This window comes from Gamsiella multidivaricata (assembly GCF_025024155.1).
Source record: "Gamsiella multidivaricata strain RSA 2152 chromosome Unknown BC939scaffold_140, whole genome shotgun sequence".
Lineage (NCBI taxonomy): Eukaryota > Fungi > Mortierellomycota > Mortierellomycetes > Mortierellales > Mortierellaceae > Gamsiella > Gamsiella multidivaricata.
Window position 1 is genome coordinate 1 of NW_026251848.1, and position 16,880 is coordinate 16,880.

Consider the following 16,880-nt stretch of genomic DNA (forward strand, 5'->3'; position numbering starts at 1 on the left):
TATGCATGACCAGTGCATTAAACTGCTGTGTCTTCTTAGGCATGGTGTCCAGAATTTTTTCGATGCCACTGTCGCCCGTTGCCACGTCTGATCCTGCTGGTGTTGCTACTGAACCTCCCTTGGTTTTCTTTTTTTGCAACTGCTCCTGCTGTCGCTTGAGAAGCGGGTATGGAAGAACTTGGACCTGTTTGTACTCGTCATAGATCTTTGACTGTAGCTTGACGCGTTGACTGGGAACCGATACACAATCATAAATAGTTAGCAAACCAGACCTGACAAGTAGATTGACTCCTTAGCGATTCGTTGGTTTGACCCCATACCTTGCTTGCTCCTCTAATGGTGCGGCATACAAGTTTTCCTGGTCTTCGGCAAAAAGCTCCCTCGTCCTCTTGACGGACCGCTGCAAAATCGCCTTTACAGAAGTGGAGTCGTTCTGGATGTGATTGGATTCCTCAGAGGTAGATTCAACAGCAACCTCGGGGACGGCTCCTTCCATGACAACATCATGAGTATCGGTGCCCTTGTTGGCCTTTGCCCTCGAAGCTCTCTTTGGCGGCATCGTTCGGTAGTCGAGGGTGAGATGTGTCCGTGGTGAACTGAGGAACGACTGTGAGGGGGATAGATTCAGATCTTTTGTGCCCAAATTGATTGGGTGCTGCCTACGTCACTCGGGGCGGCTAACGAACAAGAAACGCAAAGCTGAATGCGACACCGACAGATCACACAACCGCCATGGCACAGCAGCAGAAGATTGAACTCCAGGACCTGGACTTGTCACAGCTCGTGGAAGTCAAGAAGCAGTTAGAAGAAGTAAGCGCACCACATCAGTTGGGCTGTAGAAGACCCTTCGCCATCTGAACTAAAGAGCGTGGCATACAAGGTCCCTTATTAGGACGACAATGCTGCGTTCTTCGGCCTATCATCGTTGTAGCGGGAGCTGGTGCAGCGTGCTAGAATGGCGCTGGGACGAACGAGCAGAAGGATCTAACACTTTGGCTCCACCCTCGGCTGCCGATTTTTTATTCGTATGCTTCATTTTCATTCAGGAACTCTCGCACTTGACGTCCTCGTTCAGTCAGTTGAAGCAAGCCCAAAATCGCTTCGCGGACTGCATCGAGAGCTGCAAAGCCGTCAATGCTGCCAATAACGACAAGACAATCCTCGTTCCTCTCACAAGCTCGCTTTACGTCCCTGGAAAACTGGCGAATGTCGAGAAGGTCGTTGTGGACATTGGAACTGGATATTATGTGGAGAAGGTAACGTGGACCTCCCACTGCCATGCAATCGAAGTTGAGTATTACTGGACAACTTTTTGCTGACATTCCCAATTGTATCCATCCATTTATTTATTTATTTCCTTATAGACCACCGAGGATGCTATCAAATTTTACAATGGCAAGGTTGATTTTGTAAAAGAGAACTTGGAGAAGATCCAGGCAACCGTGGCAACAAAGCAAAACAACTTGAGATGTAAGTTACTCAGCTAGAGTCATTTGGATACGTCCAGTTGATGGTATTTTTCCATTCGCAGATTACTGACCATATCTCTCTTCTGGCTATCATCTTAGCATTGGTGGATGTTATGCAGTACAAGGTACAGATGCAGCAGCAGGAGCAAAAGGCAGCAACAAAGGCATAAGGATCAAAATAAAGAATCGTCGGAAACGAAATCATATGCGTTGCATATATTTCAATGGGAAGAAAGGATATATTGACGACTACTTTGGACTGAAAGTGGTTCTGAGGGATGTGCTTTCAGTGTAGCAAACATCGAAAATATTCACAGGTGATAGGAACGATAAGAAAAACATTTGTTCGGGACGATCGGATCAAACCAGAGCTGGAGTATATTGGCATTAACAGACAGACGAGCAAAGCACTTTGATTTTTATGCCAACTGCTGTGTTTATTTGCGTAGCACAGGCTAATATTCCACGAGCGAAAGAGAAGAAGCAGACGGTGCATGGTTGCACGTTGAACGGCGTACAAGTGTACAAACCAGTGAGCCGTCGCTGCTTGCTCCACCCGACGATACGCCAATACATGCCTGGAGCCCTTTATCTTTATCCTTGTCTCCGTTCCTCATCTCCGTTCCTTCATCTCATCGACATTTCTTTCCTCATTCCTTCCTAACCCCCACCTAAGAAACCAAAAAAAAAAAAACATCTCCTTAAATGACTATTTCTATCAAGCAAGAGCCTACGAACGTTAAGGTCAAAGTTTCTGGGTCTCAAGTGCCTGCGGATGTTGCCTACAAGCCAGTGAAGCGGACGGTTGCCCATCCGCACCCGTACCTCCGTGGCAACTTTTATCCGGTCTTTGAGGAAACCATCGGAGACGATGGTATCGAATGTGAAGTCGTGGGAGTGATCCCTGAGTCTCTGCGTGGCTCACAGTACATCCGAACTGGACCCAACTCAGTCCGCATCCCTGAGGACACAGATGTCCATCATTTCTTTGATGGCGATGGTAGGCTTTCTTGCTCGGCAATTGATTGCCGATTCAGGCGAAATGAAAAATGAGGGGAATGACAGTCTAATATGAATCTGACTTGTAATACGTAGGAATGCTTCACGGCGTGTATTTTGATCCAGGTACTGAGATTGAGGAAGCAAACAAGATGCCTATCCAAGCCAGGTACATGAACCGCTACGTCCGCACCGATGTCTTCCGCAAGACCAACAAACACGGGCACATCATGTTCTCACTTGGCCTGGTCATGAACAGTGGCCAGGCGACGTTCAAAATCCTCAAAGAAATGATTTGGATGTCCATTAAGGGCGCCATATACGGATTGACCAACATCGCGAACGGAAACACTGCACTTACGTTCATTAACAACCGGCTGCTGGCATTGAACGAGGCCGGCACGCCTTTCGAGACCAAAGTGCCGAGCTTGGATACCGTCGGCGACTATTATTTCGAGGATGATGGACATAAGAGACGCAAGGTGTGGGTTCCCAACACCGAGGCCTGCACCGCTCACCCTAAGGTAACAAGAGAGGACACTGCCCTGAACCCTGAACCCAAAATGCGCTTAAAGAAAATTAATCGCTCAGCATTTATTTGTTCGTCTCCTAGATCGATCCAAAGACTGGCGAGACCATATTCTTCTCCTGGCACATCCCCAAACCATTTGTGAAATATTCTGTAATCTCTGCAGACGGCAAGCGGAGCGTCTGGGAGGAAACCATTCCCGGTTTCACCAAACCATGCATGATGCACGACTTTGCCATTACATCCACATATTCCATGTAAGTTGGGCACTCGCAATCGAATACAGACGGAGAGTTGACAGGATCGATATGTACAAAAGCAGATTGCTAATCGTATTGCATTTCAGTATGCTCAAGCTGCCAGTCTTCTCTGACCCAGTCAAGAACATCAAGCAAAAAAAGGCTATTGTTTCTTTCGACGAGAGTGTCCCGGCCTACTTTGGTATTATTCCAAGACACTTTAACTGCGAAACAGACAGGGTGCTTTGGTTTGAGGCACGAGGCTGCATGATCTTTCACACAGCCAACGCTTGGGATGAAAAGGATGCAGATGGGAACGTTGTTGCAGTCTGTATGACTGCCTGCCGCGCTGAACGACTCCCCACTGTACTCGCTCCTTCACAGCCTACAGGAGCAGACGATGAACACAAAAAGGCGTATGTTACGCCGGGTAATGGAGATTATGAGCACCAGAATCCCGACGCCACCTACTTGACCTTGTTCCGATTCGATTTTAAGACCATGAATACTCAAATCACAACACTAGCGACAATGGCGTCCGAGTTTCCTATCATCAACGCTGACTGGTCTACTCGTCCTGATCTGAGATACGTTTATTCAAGCACGGTTGGAGCAGAGAAGCCGGGCGAGGCGATGAAATTCGATGGAATCGTAAAAACCGACCTAAAGGCGTTAATCTCGAGGCAGAAGGAGCTATTGGATCAAGGTCTCCTCAAGAATATGGGTGGGGATGGCCAGTGGGAGCTCGGTGCAGAGGAACTGCGAAAAGTCGAACTAAAGTCTACCAAGGTGTACAAATTCGGAGGCGCATATTACGGAAATGAGGTTTCATTTGTCCCTAATCTCCCTAGAGCTCATGGTCAAGAGCTGGACGAGGATGACGGACACGTACTGGTCTATGTGTATGATGAGAGTCAGCTCAAGGACGATCTGATGGTGGATAGCGATAATCAAGTGACGGAGCTGTGGATATTTGATGCCAAGAAGCTGGAGCAAGGACCAGTCACCACGATCAAGATTCCAAGGCGTATTCCATATGGATTCCATGGTCTGCACATTACGCGGAAGCAGATCGCTACCAGCAAGGAGTACTTGGCGCAGCGCGGCATTGGCGCGTAAAATCTGCGCACAGATCAAGTTGCGGATGTTCCAATTGGCGTTGCCACCAATTTGTGTCAAAAGCAGTCGTACAAATAAACAAGAATAATATTTAAAAAAAAAGTCGCTTAGCCCTGACAAGAACTCTCCTCTGCCAGCCCACCACTGATATTGAACTCAACCATGTCTGACTCCGAGAGCGAACAAGAACAGCAACTGACCCTCGAGGACTTGGAAGGCTCCGATGCTGAGATGATTTCGGATGGCGAGGATGGTTCGATCGATATTCTGACTGAGCAGCGTGTCACCATCAACAACGAGGTAACCTCAACAGAACCGACATTTTTGCTATCAAAAGAGGGCGCTTGAACAATATTAATGGACACCCCAGTCATCGACCGCAGATATCAATGGCAGTTGCTACCAACAAGCCATCAATATCCTTTTCGATAGCTTTGTATACATCTCATTCGATCGTAGCCCTGACCACATTGGACTAAACCCTCTCTTGCTTTCCTTTATCTTTGCCTCCGTCACTCTTTCTAGCCTGCGTTGAAACGTCTCCGTGAGCAGATCGCACTTCCTACCAATATCCCCTGGTCTGAAACTCAGTCCGTCATCTCAAGTCAACCCGTCAATGTAGTAGATCCGGACGACGATCTGAACCGTGAGGTCGCATTCTATAATCAGGCGTTGGAGGCAGCAGTGCTCGGGCGAGAGAGGACAAGGAAGGAGGGGGGCGTCTTTGAGCGCCCTGGTGACTATTTTGCAGAGATGATCAAGTCGGATGAACATATGGCCAAGATCCGTCAGAGATTGTTGGATGAGAGTGCGTCGATCCAGGCCAGTGAGCGGGCCAAGGCACAGAGGGAACTCAAGAAGTTTGGAAAGAAGGTTCAGACAGAGAAAAGACTTGAGAGAGAGAAATCAAAAGCAGACGCACTGGAGAAGATCAATGTGCTCAAGAAGAGTACGTGCCCTCTTTCTATTCAGGAATTCGTGAACAGAATACTCAATGCGAATTTTATAAAGCTACTAACATTAGGTCCTCTGTCTTTGTTTTCAATTATATTCTTATAGAGCGTCAGGGTAACGATAACTCTACGAACGCGGATGATGACTTTGATGTGGCATTGGCGAGCGACGACGAGGAGATGAAGGCATACAGGAACTCAGGATCCAATGGCCTCAACAAGGGCAAGAAACGCTCAGCAGCTTCAACACCAGAATCGAGAGGCAAGCGACTTAAGAAGGATCAAAAGTTTGGATTCGGAGGTAAAAAGAGGCACGGAAAAAGCAACACTTCAGAGAGCTCAGCGGACGTCTCTGGATTCAATGTCAAGCGCAATAAGTCGACATCTTTCAAGGCAGGACACAAGGCGTCTAAGGATAGCGGCGCTAAGAAGCGCCTAGGAAAGTCCCGTCGTCAGAATGGAGGAGGCAGAAAGTAGGGATATCTAGCATATAATCACAACGAGCATCAATCAACAACAGCATTTATAGATTTTCTTTGCCGTGTATTGAATTAATTTGCTGTGCGATTGGAGCCGCCTTGAGGAGTCAGGCCTGCGTTTTCGTCCTGCTTGGCAAAGTACATGATGGTGATTTCGCACGCTCTTTTGCAGATATCAGCATTGTCATGCGACCGCAAGCTGTAGATCTGCTCCACGCCGCCACATTCCGCGATATTCATTTTGAACTGGTTCACGCCATCTGTCTCTTCCTTATGCAACTCTCCACACAGTAAGATGTTCTTCAATGCATCCAGGACGACCTTAGAGATCTTGTTATCCTCACAGCTCAATATGTCAATGAAAGACTTGATACATCCCAGAGTAACTAGGTAGCTGATCTGGCCGTGATTACGAGCAAATGTTACGCTTGCGATGGCCCAACATGCCTCCTTTCTGGTTCTGAAGTCTGAATTATTGAGTATATCGATCAATGGTGGGATGATATCGGCATCAAGCACGCTTTGGACTTGAGACGCAGTCCCTGCAGCGATGTTCGAGATAGCCATGCACGCATCTCTGCGAATATCGATATTAGGGCTTGACAAAAGAGAGTGTAGTGCCTGCAAGGTCCCACAATCAATAATGACCTGGGTCTGGAACTGGTCGCCCCCGGCAATGTTTCCAATCGTGCGGAGGACAGGAACCTGAATAGATGATGATATTTGGCGCAGCACTAACTCTACAAGGCGAGAGCAAATGCCCAGTTCGATAACAGCCTGGATCTTATGATTGCCGCCCATGGACAGATAAGATAGTGCCCAGGATGCGTCACTTAGGATGTCTTCGTCATCAGAGCGAATCAATTCTCCGATGACGCTCAGCGCAGGTTCTACCTATGAATAATGGTAAAGACGGTATTAACGTGCAGTTCTATTTAGCGGTTTAGACACAGACCAGCCAGGTGTGAGTTGTGAAGTATTCATACCTGACTCCATTTTGGCAAGGGTTTGCTTCCACGGCAAAGATTGCAAAGGGTCCATACTGCATTCCTGAAGATGGGTAGCCCGTTTTTCTGCCGAATAAGATTAAGCAGGGGTGCCATTGCATTTTCATCAAGGACAACGTCGCGACAATAAGGGCTGTCTCCTGCGATGTTTCCAAGAACGTATATAGCCTATACATGAATGATGTACCATATATTAGCCTTATACTAGTGATATTTGCACCGCACTCTTCACCGGACCGCAAAAGCGCGTACCTGTTTGTTTATATAAGCGCTGCTACTACTCAGCATTTCGATAAGCAAAGGCACGGCTCCAGCATCGATTATATGCTGGGTCTGAGCTGTGGTTCCCACGGAGATGTTGGCCAAAGCCCAGGAAGCTTCGCTCTATGTTAGGTCACCAAATTTTGGGTGCCCATGGTGAGTGAACATACCTTTAAGGCTATGGCGTAGATAAATGTTTTGTTACATACAAGTACCTGAATATCGAGGCGAGGGGATTGAAGGAATTCAACGAGCCTGGGGACGACTCCGCAGCGGATAACTTCTTCAATAGGGTAGGGCTGTCTCGTGGAAAGCATTTTGCGAAAGCTCATGGCTGCGTCAAGTTGATTCTCCGGGTTGCTGGACATGGCTTTGTGGAACAATACTGGAAGTCGCTTATGGTACTATTCACAAGTTTCATTGCGTTTAGAGGTGATGGCCATTGGTTCCTGCGTGGGCTTGTTGTCCCTGCAATCAGTATCTCTCTCCTAGATTTCTATTCCTATACAAATAATTGTCACCGCTCAATGCTATCCTACTATTCCTTGTAATCCTCCGATCCGGTCGACACCACCACATCAAACACAGTACTATAACAATACAGATGGTGTCGGTTCTATCATGTACCTGGGAGCTAGCACCCGGAACTCCGTCGTCGTCGGACTCTTCAAATTCGGCTGCAATGGCAAGGTTACGATGTTTGGAGAGAGCGTTTTCGCTTTCCTGTTTACGGAGCCCAACTGTAGGCGTATTGTGCAAGTTTTTTGAGGTGAATGCGCCTTCTACCTGGTTTTGAGTGCGATACTGTGAGGTTCCTGTCATGGTAGGAAAAATGTGCGAAGGATCAAGTTAACGTGCGAGAATAGGCGTCGAATGATGGATAAAACTGCTACTGCGGAGCTGCTGTCGCGAATTCGTGCTTTGAAGATAGATTTCAGGGGAGGTGGGGGGATGTGAGATAGAAAAAAATGGAAACAGAGAGAAAATAAAGCAATCGCCATAAACGAGCCAGCACGCGATAACCGCATATCCACATATTCAAAGCCCCCCTACCTCTGAATAATGATCGTATGTAGATGTAGGAAGATAAACGGCAGCATCAATAGAGGGGCACAGGCCAACTGCGAAAAAGAGTGGGACAGCCATGCTTTCCTCAGATCCAGTTGACGACAAAACCAGATACGAACGTGAGATGAAACATGCTTCATCCGACCACCGATTAAACGGACGCCTCCAATGCGCTCAAAGTTGCCCCGCATTCCTACATCACAAAGGTGAAAGCTCCCCCAGCAGGTAACAACTCCCACGCCTTTCATCAAAAGACCTTGCAGTAACTGTCGCACTCACAAGCAACTATTCTACTCAACGTCGCTTTTTTTCTTTTTTTTTTTGTTGTTGCTATTTTCCGTCTGCTCCTCGTACCTTGCACTCAGCGCCTCGATTTGCACAAGCATGTCGTCGATAGAGTGGTACGCACAATAAAAACGGATGTGTGCCCAATCTACTGAAACTCTGAAACTTTGATTACTTTTTCGTCAACGTGCCTACACACGTCGCATGTCCAATGAAGGGTTCGGATTGGGAGACAAACTCCATTGCGCGGACTGATACTCACGCCATTCTTTTTGTACTTTCTTCCGGTTTGTGGGCCCCAGGGCGCTAATTCATGGATTTTCTTATTAACACGAAAAAAAGGGCTCATCCCTATTTGTGATGAAATCCAGCACGCCTTTTCTGACCAACCATGCTTACTCGAGAGCCGCAAAAAGCGTAGACAAGACGGCTGCGCATGTATATCTTGAAAGTAAGCGGCGATAGTGGGCATCAAGCCGATCAAGCAGTAGCCCTGAATGTGGTATTATCTCCTTTTTGTATTGAAAACGCTCATTATACTTGAATAGAGTACTGCATCGCTGATGCGACTATACTTGCCACCCAGCGTCTCAGCCTAGGAACAATTTATACTAGGGTGCACACGCTGTAGATCATTGCTATCATAAATATTCGGAAATCTCCAGTTAAGATATTTATATTCATACACTTTTATCGGTCGCGTCGAGATCCCAAGCAAGTCACCACCGAACAGGCAAACTGTGATAGCGGCAAGGACGGTGAGCGATCGAGAGATCATGAGACATCGCGCGCATAATTAGTTCTCTTCAGTCAGGGGCGAGCTAGAAGTAGAAAGCACTGTGGGCACTTATCAAGGCTTGGGGGAATACAGATCCAAGCGACTAGGTAAAGGCCTGAAAATCGCGAAGATTATGGGGAAAAGATTTTATGGAGTATCATCCAGGTACCACAGCGTGGAATTAGAACTTGAAGGTCTTTGGCATATCAATATAACTAGAGGGCCTGTCATGTCGTTTTCACCTCGCCCACGCATTTTATTTTTTATTGTTGTTTCTTGATCTCTCTTTTAATAAACGTTTTCAGTCCTTGGGCAACGTCTTCACACATTGGTATCAATTCTCTGAATCGCCTGAGACTTGATTTATTGTGCGGACCAAATTCTAAGGCCGTCAAAATGAAGGGCTATCCCAGGTGAAGTAGACAGGTTGTATAATACAAGCATTTGTTCAATTACTCTTCATCATCAAAACTCAATAAAGAAGTTGCCTTTGCACTCTTTTGCTTCTTCGCTTTCGGTCCGCCACCACCACCACCACCACCACCACTACTACTACTATTATTATTACTACTGGTGTCGCCCTTTTTGACCACCGTTGCCAACTTCGCTGACGATGACGCTCCAGATTTCCGTTTCAGTGCGTTCACTTTAGCTTCTGCCTCTGCTAGCAAAGTCTCTCCAAAGCTCTTCTTGCTGCTAGCCGACGTTATGGATTCCTTTTTACTCTTGGTCCTAGACCCCTTGGGTTTCCTGAAAAGGATCTTCCCATTGGTGTCAACCGGATCCTGATCTTCCTCTTCTTCTTCTTCCTGTTCTTCTTCGTTGTCGTCACTAGGTCCGTTATTCAATTTCTCTGTCTCCTCGGCTAGTCGCTTTTGAATTTCTAGATCTGACAACCCTAATTAGTCAAGAATGAAAAAAAAAAATAGTTAGTGGCCTCTCCTTCTATGAAAACCATGATGTGCGTGCTCGCAGTCCGTATGAAAAGGAGGATAACACCGCAAACGTACCGGGTGGGAGGTTTTTCAAGACATTCCTGACCTGCCGTTCATCCAGATGCTTCCCATCTTTCAGAACCACGACTGTAGGCCGTTCTTCTTCCCGTTCGTTCAGCAGATCGTGTGCGTTTTCGTCTTCGTCGTCACTAGGGTCGTCCGTCTGGAATTTCGCTTCAATTCCGATAGGTTTCTTGTAGGGGTTACGAGGGTCTTTGTAGGCGGCGTCAGCGGACTGACCGGTCAGCATACGCATAAAATCGGGACCTTGCTGGACATAGGTCAGGTTCTTTCGCATCTGATGAGGCGAGATCTTTTTGTTGGACATGGTGTGTGGATCGTCTTTGGGTTGACTGAGGGGAAGGTGGTCATGCGACGAAGTTCAGTCGTGTAACCGTGATGAATAGGAGACAGTCCTTCTGTTTTTAGCGAAGGCATTTTTTTTTTTTACAATGGCAGCAGCTGGAGCCATTCCTCTTCAGTTCCACCAACATGTTCGACACTCCAATCTACGACGCAAAGGCCATTCGTGAGATGCAAGAGATCCTCCCGGGTCTGTTCCTCAGCGGGTACATACTGAAGTCGCCAACCTTTTATTCCGCCTGTTCAATACTTAAACCATGGATCACTTAATATCATATCTTTTGTTAATTTGTCCTCTCACAGATCAAGACCTTCAGAGTCGCGGGAGTGTCTTAATGAAAAAGGGATCACCCATATTCTTCAGATCACAGATATCAATACCCCTCGGTTCCCAGGCGAGTTCATCTACAAGATCATTGCGGTACCGGATATGGACGAAACCAACCTCATCAAGCATTTCCCAGATACTCATAAATTCATCGATGGATCGCTCGGAAAGGGAGGCAAGGTCCTAGTGCATTGGTAAGGCATATTTGAACATGATCAAGATGTTCGTCTGTCTTAATCCTGAGTCTCATTTGCCTCTGGCTATTGATATCTGGTCCTTCGTACACATGCTGAAATAGTATGGCAGGAGCATCTAGAAGTGTAACGATTGTGTGTGCGTACCTGATGAGGACTAAGAACGTATCTGCCGCAGAAGCACTAGCTGTTGTTCAGGCTCTAAGGCCCATTGCAGGGTACGTATCTCCCCTCCCGTCGTGTTTGTCGCCTTGTATAATTGGTTTCGTACGCAAAATAAACCGTTACTGTGGCTATTGAAGAGAATCTGACCACCGTAGTTACCTTTTATTTTAGACCGAATGATGGATTCATGACCCAGTTGAATCTCTATAGCGACATTGAATTTGACGTCAACACAAACAGGACAGAGTACCGTCGCTTCTTAATCGCCTCTATGGCCGCACAGCGAGAGAGTAAGGATCATGAAATCGAGCAGGAGAATTTTGTCCGCCACTTGCACACCAGAAGGGGGGCGATTTATGTTAACGTGTACTCTGGCTCGTCATAATTTGCTCACCAAATAGTGTTCGGATACATTGATGATATGACATTGGCTGCAGATCCCCTGGCTGCAAGGTCACAACCTTCCGCAGCAACATCATCATCATCATCATCAGCAGCAGTAGTAGCAGCAGCATCGACTCTACCGCAACATCCTCTCAAATGCAAAAAATGTCGTCGCGCACTCGCCGCCCGCGATAATGTCATTTCGCACACCCCAGGTCAGGGTCAGAACGCATTCGAGTATCGGAAAAGGGATGCGACCCTCCATTTGTCCCAGGCGATCCAGTCTGATATTTCGACCATCCAACCACAGTCCTCTATCATCTGCCAGTCCCATTTCATTGAGCCCGTCGAGTGGATCCAGGGACTTCACGGACTCAATGGCAAGATCGCCTGTCCCAAATGTGACTCCAAGCTAGGAACCTTCAACTGGTCGGGCGAGCAATGCTCCTGCGGAACATGGGTCACCCCTGCATTCATGTTGCACAAAGGAAAAGTCGATGGTTGAGAGCAACTCATGCATGGAACCATCATTTATTCATTCTTCAATAAAGAGCTTCAAAAAAAAAAAGCCCTCCTAAATATTTCACAACGCGGACATTTTATAGTAAGGTTGGAACCATACAAAGAAGTTTTAATTAAGAATTTTCTGCTAATGGCGTCGAAGAGGATTCAGAAGCGTCTTTGGGGCCAGCATCGACTGAGGTATCGGGGGTTTGTGAAGCGTTGCTCTCTGATTTCGGCTCAGGCTCAGGTGTACTTGTAGGAGGATCGATGGAAACGCTTGCGCTTACTGATGCTATCGGTGATGGTAACGGTGCTGACGAGGACGACTCCACATCAGGATCCTGCGTCGCCGTTTTATGTGCCTCCTGCGCCTGTTCCGCCCGTGCAATTTCCAAAGCTCGCGCTTGAAGAGCTTGCAAATGAGCCTGTGCGTTTGCTGATCCTTGTCCCTCTGTCATGGCTGGTATTGATGTCGGCGGCGTTGGCGTCGATGTTGCTGTCGATGTCGCTGCCGGTGTGGTTGCAGTTGAGGCCACGGGCTGCGTTGTGGTCTGCGATTGCACCAAGGCCCGGGCTTGCGCTTGCGCTGCTGCTTGAGCCTGAGCCGCTGCTACCAGCTGCGCTATTGGAGAGACGCCTGTCGCGGTAGGAGCGGTCACAGGGGTGCTTGCCGTGAGCAAAGGTGACCCCGCTGCCGCAGATCCTACTGCAGATGTAGGCGTGGATGTGACTAACAAGGTTGGTGAAGCAACTGCCGGTGTCGTTGGAGGTGAGGCGGCGGGAATTGTAGAGCTAGATGCGGCAGCAGAGTTCCGAGCTGCCGCAATGGCAGTAGCGACTGCCTGTAGCGTGGCGAGCGACTGCGCTGTAATTGCCGATGTTGTAGCGGGCGAAGAAGCAGCACCGGCTGGGGCAGGTGACGAGGTCGCTGTCGAGGAGGCTGTGGATGCTTGACCTGCTGCTGCCGCTGCTTGGTTGGCCTTTGCTGCCGCGACCAGAGCGGACAGAATGGTCTGCGCGCCTTCCTTGTTGGCTGCCGACAGTGACTGGGTGAGGGTTGCCAGGTTGAGCGCCAACATGCCTGGGTTTTGTTGGAGCAACGTCGCCAACTTGAGGCTAGCCTCGCTGATCTGGGAATAGCCCGGTTGCTGAGCAGTTGTGGAAGATTGTTGTGCTGTTCCAGGCTGCGTTGCTGAAGTTAGGGCGGTCGTGGATTGCATCGGAGTCGATTGCGCCGAATGCGTCAACGATGGCGTGGTTTCCATACCGGTATTGATGCGCTTCTTGGGCCTGTCGCTTTGATCCATGGGCGATTCGGAGCGCGTATCACTGGGTTTTGAGGACATGGCCCGGCGACTCCGCTTGTAGACTCCATTCGCAAACTGAGCTTCACAGCTCTGGTCAATGGTCCAGAATGCGCCTTTCCCCGGCTCGCTGTCAGAGCGCGGCACTTTGACGAATGCCTTGTTCAACGACAAGTTGTGGCGAATTGAATTCTATAACATGAAGCATCGTAAAGGAGGCGTTAAAAACATGAACAAAAGCTGAGTCCCGATCCTATCGCAGATTCTGACTGAAGTGAATCAAGCATCGCACGAGAAACTCTTACCTGCCACCCATTCTGGGCCATTTGGTAATAGGGGTAGTTTTGGGTGATATGCTGATAGATCCCATTCAATGTCAACTTCCGCTCGGGGGTCGAATTGATAGCCTGGGCAATCAAAGACGCATATGAGAATGGCGGTTTTGTGTCCTTTGATGAATATTCGGAAGTGTCGAATTGGTCCGAGGCCTCTCTCTTGACGCCCTGGCTTGATACTGACGATGAACCTCCTTGAGCGGTGCCACCATTTCGTTGTGAAGATCCTTGAGAATGTGTAGCTTCCTGAGAATTATCGCCTGTGTCAATCTTGGGAAGCAAGAAAGAAAAGGACACCTCGCCAATCTGGATTTTTGTCCTGTTCTCCAACGGCACTGTTACGCCCTTTTCAACAAACTGATCGTTCACGAAGGCTCCGTTTTTCCCAAAAACCATCATCTCGAATCGCTGAGTAGTAAAGTTGTAAAATAGGCGCGCATGTTGGCGTGAAATGGCTTTTGTGGGCCCCAGATGAATGTCGACGTGGTCCGAAGAGCTCGCCTTGCGCCCGAAGGTCACCTGAAGGGTTCTATTGACCGCGGTATATTACAGAATGTTAGTAATGCTTTTCTCACTGCCAATCGAACCCATGATGCCATGCGTATTCGCCGCTTGGGTAGAAAAAGACAGAGCGCGTACCTGATGTAGTAACAAAAGGAGTCGCCCTCCAGTTTGGCGTATGCCTGAACGGGCTCTGAAGAGACCTCGCCATTGCTAACGGCTCCTGCGTTGCTGTTTGTCACTTGTGGATACGAGATGCTGCCTACCGTCTCGTCCATGGCGAATCTTGAGGTGATAAAGAATTGTGGGGTCGCGTCCAAGTGCTGTTGCTTTGTGTGTACAATGGGTCCTGTTCCTTGAGAGCCGAGGTCACGAGTGACAGACGAAACTGTTAGTCAGCAATTATTGTATGGCGCTGGTTTACATCGAGGTCTCTCCATGGTCCCCCTCAATCCCAGGGACCTTCTTTATGACAGGGAAATAACCAACTAGAATTTATTGCATTGTTGCAGGCTTTTGAGATGCCGTGCACACGATATCCAAGCTGATAATGGGGAAGAAGAGGTCGCTGCTTATCGCCATAGCGTGACTTTGCATAAGCCTGCTAATTCATCAGCGAAAACAGAGCCCTTTTTTACACCAAAAGAGCGGCACTGACCCTTGCGAATGAGAAGCTGAATCCCTGATTCTCACCTTGGTCTACGTCCGGCGTCCCAACGATGGTCGCTATCGGTGTGTGAGTTGAGTAAGGAAGGAGTTTCTGAGATGGCCGACCAAGTAGGAGAAAACGTAAACAAAAGGCAACAATAGACAGTCCCGTGATTCCTTGATATAAAAATTGGTGGCAATTCCTCCTCAAGACGCGTCTATCTTCGCCTAAAAGAAAAGTATAGACTCAGCTTGCTCTCCTTGAAGATACTCGATGCGCTCTGAAACCCAACCCGATGCTGGTGTTTTGGAAAGCTCCAGGGAATCAATGCTGATATCCAAAGCCTGTGTCTTGAGATGAACTTCAATGCTCGTGCATATGCTGGTATATTTGCAATGTATTCAGATCGGAATAAAGTCCATCGTGCAGCAGCGAAGGAGCAAGGGGAAATAAAAAAAACATGCGAATTTTTCACATTCGACAAGTTATTGCTCCGGTGGAAAGGGGTCCAATAGGAAATGTAAGGAGCACTGTGGGTATTGCATCCATGCTCATATCCACATTTGTGTTCATGTGCGTGTCCATGTGTATGTCCATGTGTGTGTCTAGGTGCATGTGTCTGTGCTTTGCCCTGCTTGAGCCTGCCGCCTAGGACAATTTCTGATCTTACGGGGGTCCTTCTACCGGTTGTTCACGTCGAGGCGGGACGAAACATGAAAACAGCACTGTTGTTCACTGTGGATGACTCTACATTTGCATCGATTGCTACTGATGCTGTGGTAACTGTTGATCAAGGCGATAGTTGAATAATAGAACCATGTTAAGACTGGACATCGATGGAGGACGCCGATAATAATATCAGCAGCAGCATGACCATGAGCATAAGCACCACGATTCAAGGATGAGAAGACTGGGTAGGCTCCTTCCGTTCTTTTTTGGCAGGTCCTCTCTATGCCTAGTCGCTTTACCAGACATGAAAGGATCTCCTTGATTTGAATGCCTCCTTTTCCAAACAGGTCTGCTGGGTCGGCGACCCAAGACCGGATAGTTTGCTACCAAATGCTGCATGTGTTTGTAGCCTCCAAGAAGATGCCCGCCAACCCCTTGCTCCGCCCTTCTGCTTCCAGCCCAGCATCGACTGACGCCGAAGGGAGGTGAAGCGAGGGAGCCTGCAGGATTTGAGGAGCTGATTACGATGCCATCCCATCCGACTGTCAGATGTGGGCGCCAGGCTGTTTCTCTCGAAAGCTATCGCACTACAGCATTGTGAGTGGTTGTTGTTATTGCTGTTGATGTTGCTGTTGCTGTTGCTGTTGCTGTTGCTGTTGCTGTTGCTGTTGCTGTTGCTGTTGCTGTTGCTGTTGCTGTTGCTGTTGCTGTTGCTGTTGCTGTTGCTGTTGCTGTTGCTGTTGCTGTTGCTGTTGCTGTTGCTGTTGCTGTTGCTGTTGCTGTTGCTGTTGTTAATAATTATTTTGCATTCCTTCCTGTTTGACGCTTGGACACATTTTCCGTTGAGGTTTGAGCGTGGCAGAAAAAACATTCAATAGGCCAATGAAGAAGAGAAGGAGAGGAGGAAGCGGGCGGCAGGGTGGGAATGAGTGGAGTAGCTGCACAAAGACCCTTTTCTGCGTCTGCTGCTTCTGCTTCTGCTTCTGCTGCCTCTTGTTCATCCTCAATGACAAATCGAGTCATGGTCTTCGAGGATACTGATAGAGTAAGCACGGCGGAGGAAGAGACAAAGATACATTTGACCTGAATATCCTAGAATAGCTTTTTGATACTCCATTAGCTACTGATTGACCGGCGATTGATGGTGTGCCTTTTTTTTCTTGTTGTTGTTGTTGTTTTGTTGTTGTTGTAACATACTCCCTCCTCTTCCTCCTCCTCTTCCTACCCCTCTTTTTCTTCTTCTTCTTCCTCCTCATTGTCCGCCACCATTCCATTGTCTTTTCTGCCATCGTCATCACCTTCC

General features: G+C 48.1%; 9 protein-coding genes across 9 annotated transcripts; 4 read left to right on the forward strand and 5 right to left on the reverse strand.

Moving 5' to 3' along the window:
• Positions 1-10: 10 nt before the first annotated feature.
• BC939DRAFT_533807 (uncharacterized protein) lies at positions 11-716 on the reverse strand (the record flags this gene model as incomplete). The annotated part of the gene is made up of 2 exons (XM_051561715.1): positions 321-716; positions 11-230 (listed from the first exon to the last, which is right to left on the reverse strand). Coding segments are annotated over exons 1-2 (459 nt in total), but the record flags the coding sequence as incomplete, so codon positions are not given.
• BC939DRAFT_470208 (Prefoldin-domain-containing protein) lies at positions 717-1,905 on the forward strand. The gene is made up of 4 exons (XM_051558092.1): positions 717-810; positions 1,047-1,256; positions 1,365-1,470; positions 1,569-1,905. The coding sequence occupies exons 1-4, from the start codon at positions 733-735 to the stop codon at positions 1,637-1,639; spliced, it is 465 nt and encodes a 154-aa protein (XP_051406188.1). The 5' UTR covers positions 717-732; the 3' UTR covers positions 1,640-1,905.
• Positions 1,906-1,945: 40 nt separating this feature from the next.
• On the forward strand, positions 1,946-4,438 carry BC939DRAFT_470209 (carotenoid oxygenase). Its single transcript, XM_051558093.1, has 4 exons — positions 1,946-2,469; positions 2,565-2,992; positions 3,082-3,254; positions 3,344-4,438. Exons 1-4 carry the CDS (start codon positions 2,175-2,177, stop codon positions 4,353-4,355), a joined length of 1,908 nt encoding a protein of 635 aa, XP_051406189.1. The 5' UTR covers positions 1,946-2,174; the 3' UTR covers positions 4,356-4,438.
• Positions 4,439-4,479: 41 nt separating this feature from the next.
• Positions 4,480-5,785, forward strand: BC939DRAFT_533810 (eukaryotic rRNA processing; the record flags this gene model as incomplete). Its single annotated transcript, XM_051561716.1, has 3 exons — positions 4,480-4,655; positions 4,881-5,304; positions 5,415-5,785. The coding sequence occupies exons 1-3, from the start codon at positions 4,518-4,520 to the stop codon at positions 5,783-5,785; spliced, it is 933 nt and encodes a 310-aa protein (XP_051406190.1). The 5' UTR covers positions 4,480-4,517.
• Positions 5,786-5,822: 37 nt separating this feature from the next.
• On the reverse strand, positions 5,823-7,710 carry BC939DRAFT_63349 (armadillo-type protein). Its single transcript, XM_051561797.1, has 5 exons — positions 7,683-7,710; positions 7,265-7,557; positions 7,047-7,178; positions 6,774-6,962; positions 5,823-6,681 (listed from the first exon to the last, which is right to left on the reverse strand). Exons 2-5 carry the CDS (start codon positions 7,421-7,423, stop codon positions 5,860-5,862), a joined length of 1,302 nt encoding a protein of 433 aa, XP_051406191.1. The 5' UTR covers positions 7,424-7,557; positions 7,683-7,710; the 3' UTR covers positions 5,823-5,859.
• Positions 7,711-9,638: 1,928 nt separating this feature from the next.
• On the reverse strand, positions 9,639-10,509 carry BC939DRAFT_508603 (uncharacterized protein; the record flags this gene model as incomplete). The annotated part of the gene is made up of 2 exons (XM_051561022.1): positions 9,639-10,084; positions 10,197-10,509. The coding sequence occupies 2 exons, from the start codon at positions 10,507-10,509 to the stop codon at positions 9,639-9,641; spliced, it is 759 nt and encodes a 252-aa protein (XP_051406192.1).
• A 164-nt stretch (positions 10,510-10,673) lies between these two features.
• On the forward strand, positions 10,674-12,120 carry BC939DRAFT_508604 (protein-tyrosine phosphatase-like protein; the record flags this gene model as incomplete). Its single annotated transcript, XM_051561023.1, has 5 exons — positions 10,674-10,750; positions 10,848-11,066; positions 11,171-11,284; positions 11,403-11,521; positions 11,633-12,120. The coding sequence occupies 5 exons, from the start codon at positions 10,674-10,676 to the stop codon at positions 12,118-12,120; spliced, it is 1,017 nt and encodes a 338-aa protein (XP_051406193.1).
• Positions 12,121-12,250: 130 nt separating this feature from the next.
• Positions 12,251-14,537, reverse strand: BC939DRAFT_508605 (fork head domain-containing protein; the record flags this gene model as incomplete). The annotated part of the gene is made up of 3 exons (XM_051561024.1): positions 12,251-13,615; positions 13,729-14,287; positions 14,398-14,537. The coding sequence occupies 3 exons, from the start codon at positions 14,535-14,537 to the stop codon at positions 12,251-12,253; spliced, it is 2,064 nt and encodes a 687-aa protein (XP_051406194.1).
• Positions 14,538-15,648: 1,111 nt separating this feature from the next.
• Positions 15,649-16,708, reverse strand: BC939DRAFT_63656 (uncharacterized protein). Its single transcript, XM_051561798.1, has one exon. It carries the CDS (start codon positions 16,446-16,448, stop codon positions 15,873-15,875), a length of 576 nt encoding a protein of 191 aa, XP_051406195.1. The 5' UTR covers positions 16,449-16,708; the 3' UTR covers positions 15,649-15,872.
• Between the last annotated feature and the right edge of the window lie 172 nt (positions 16,709-16,880).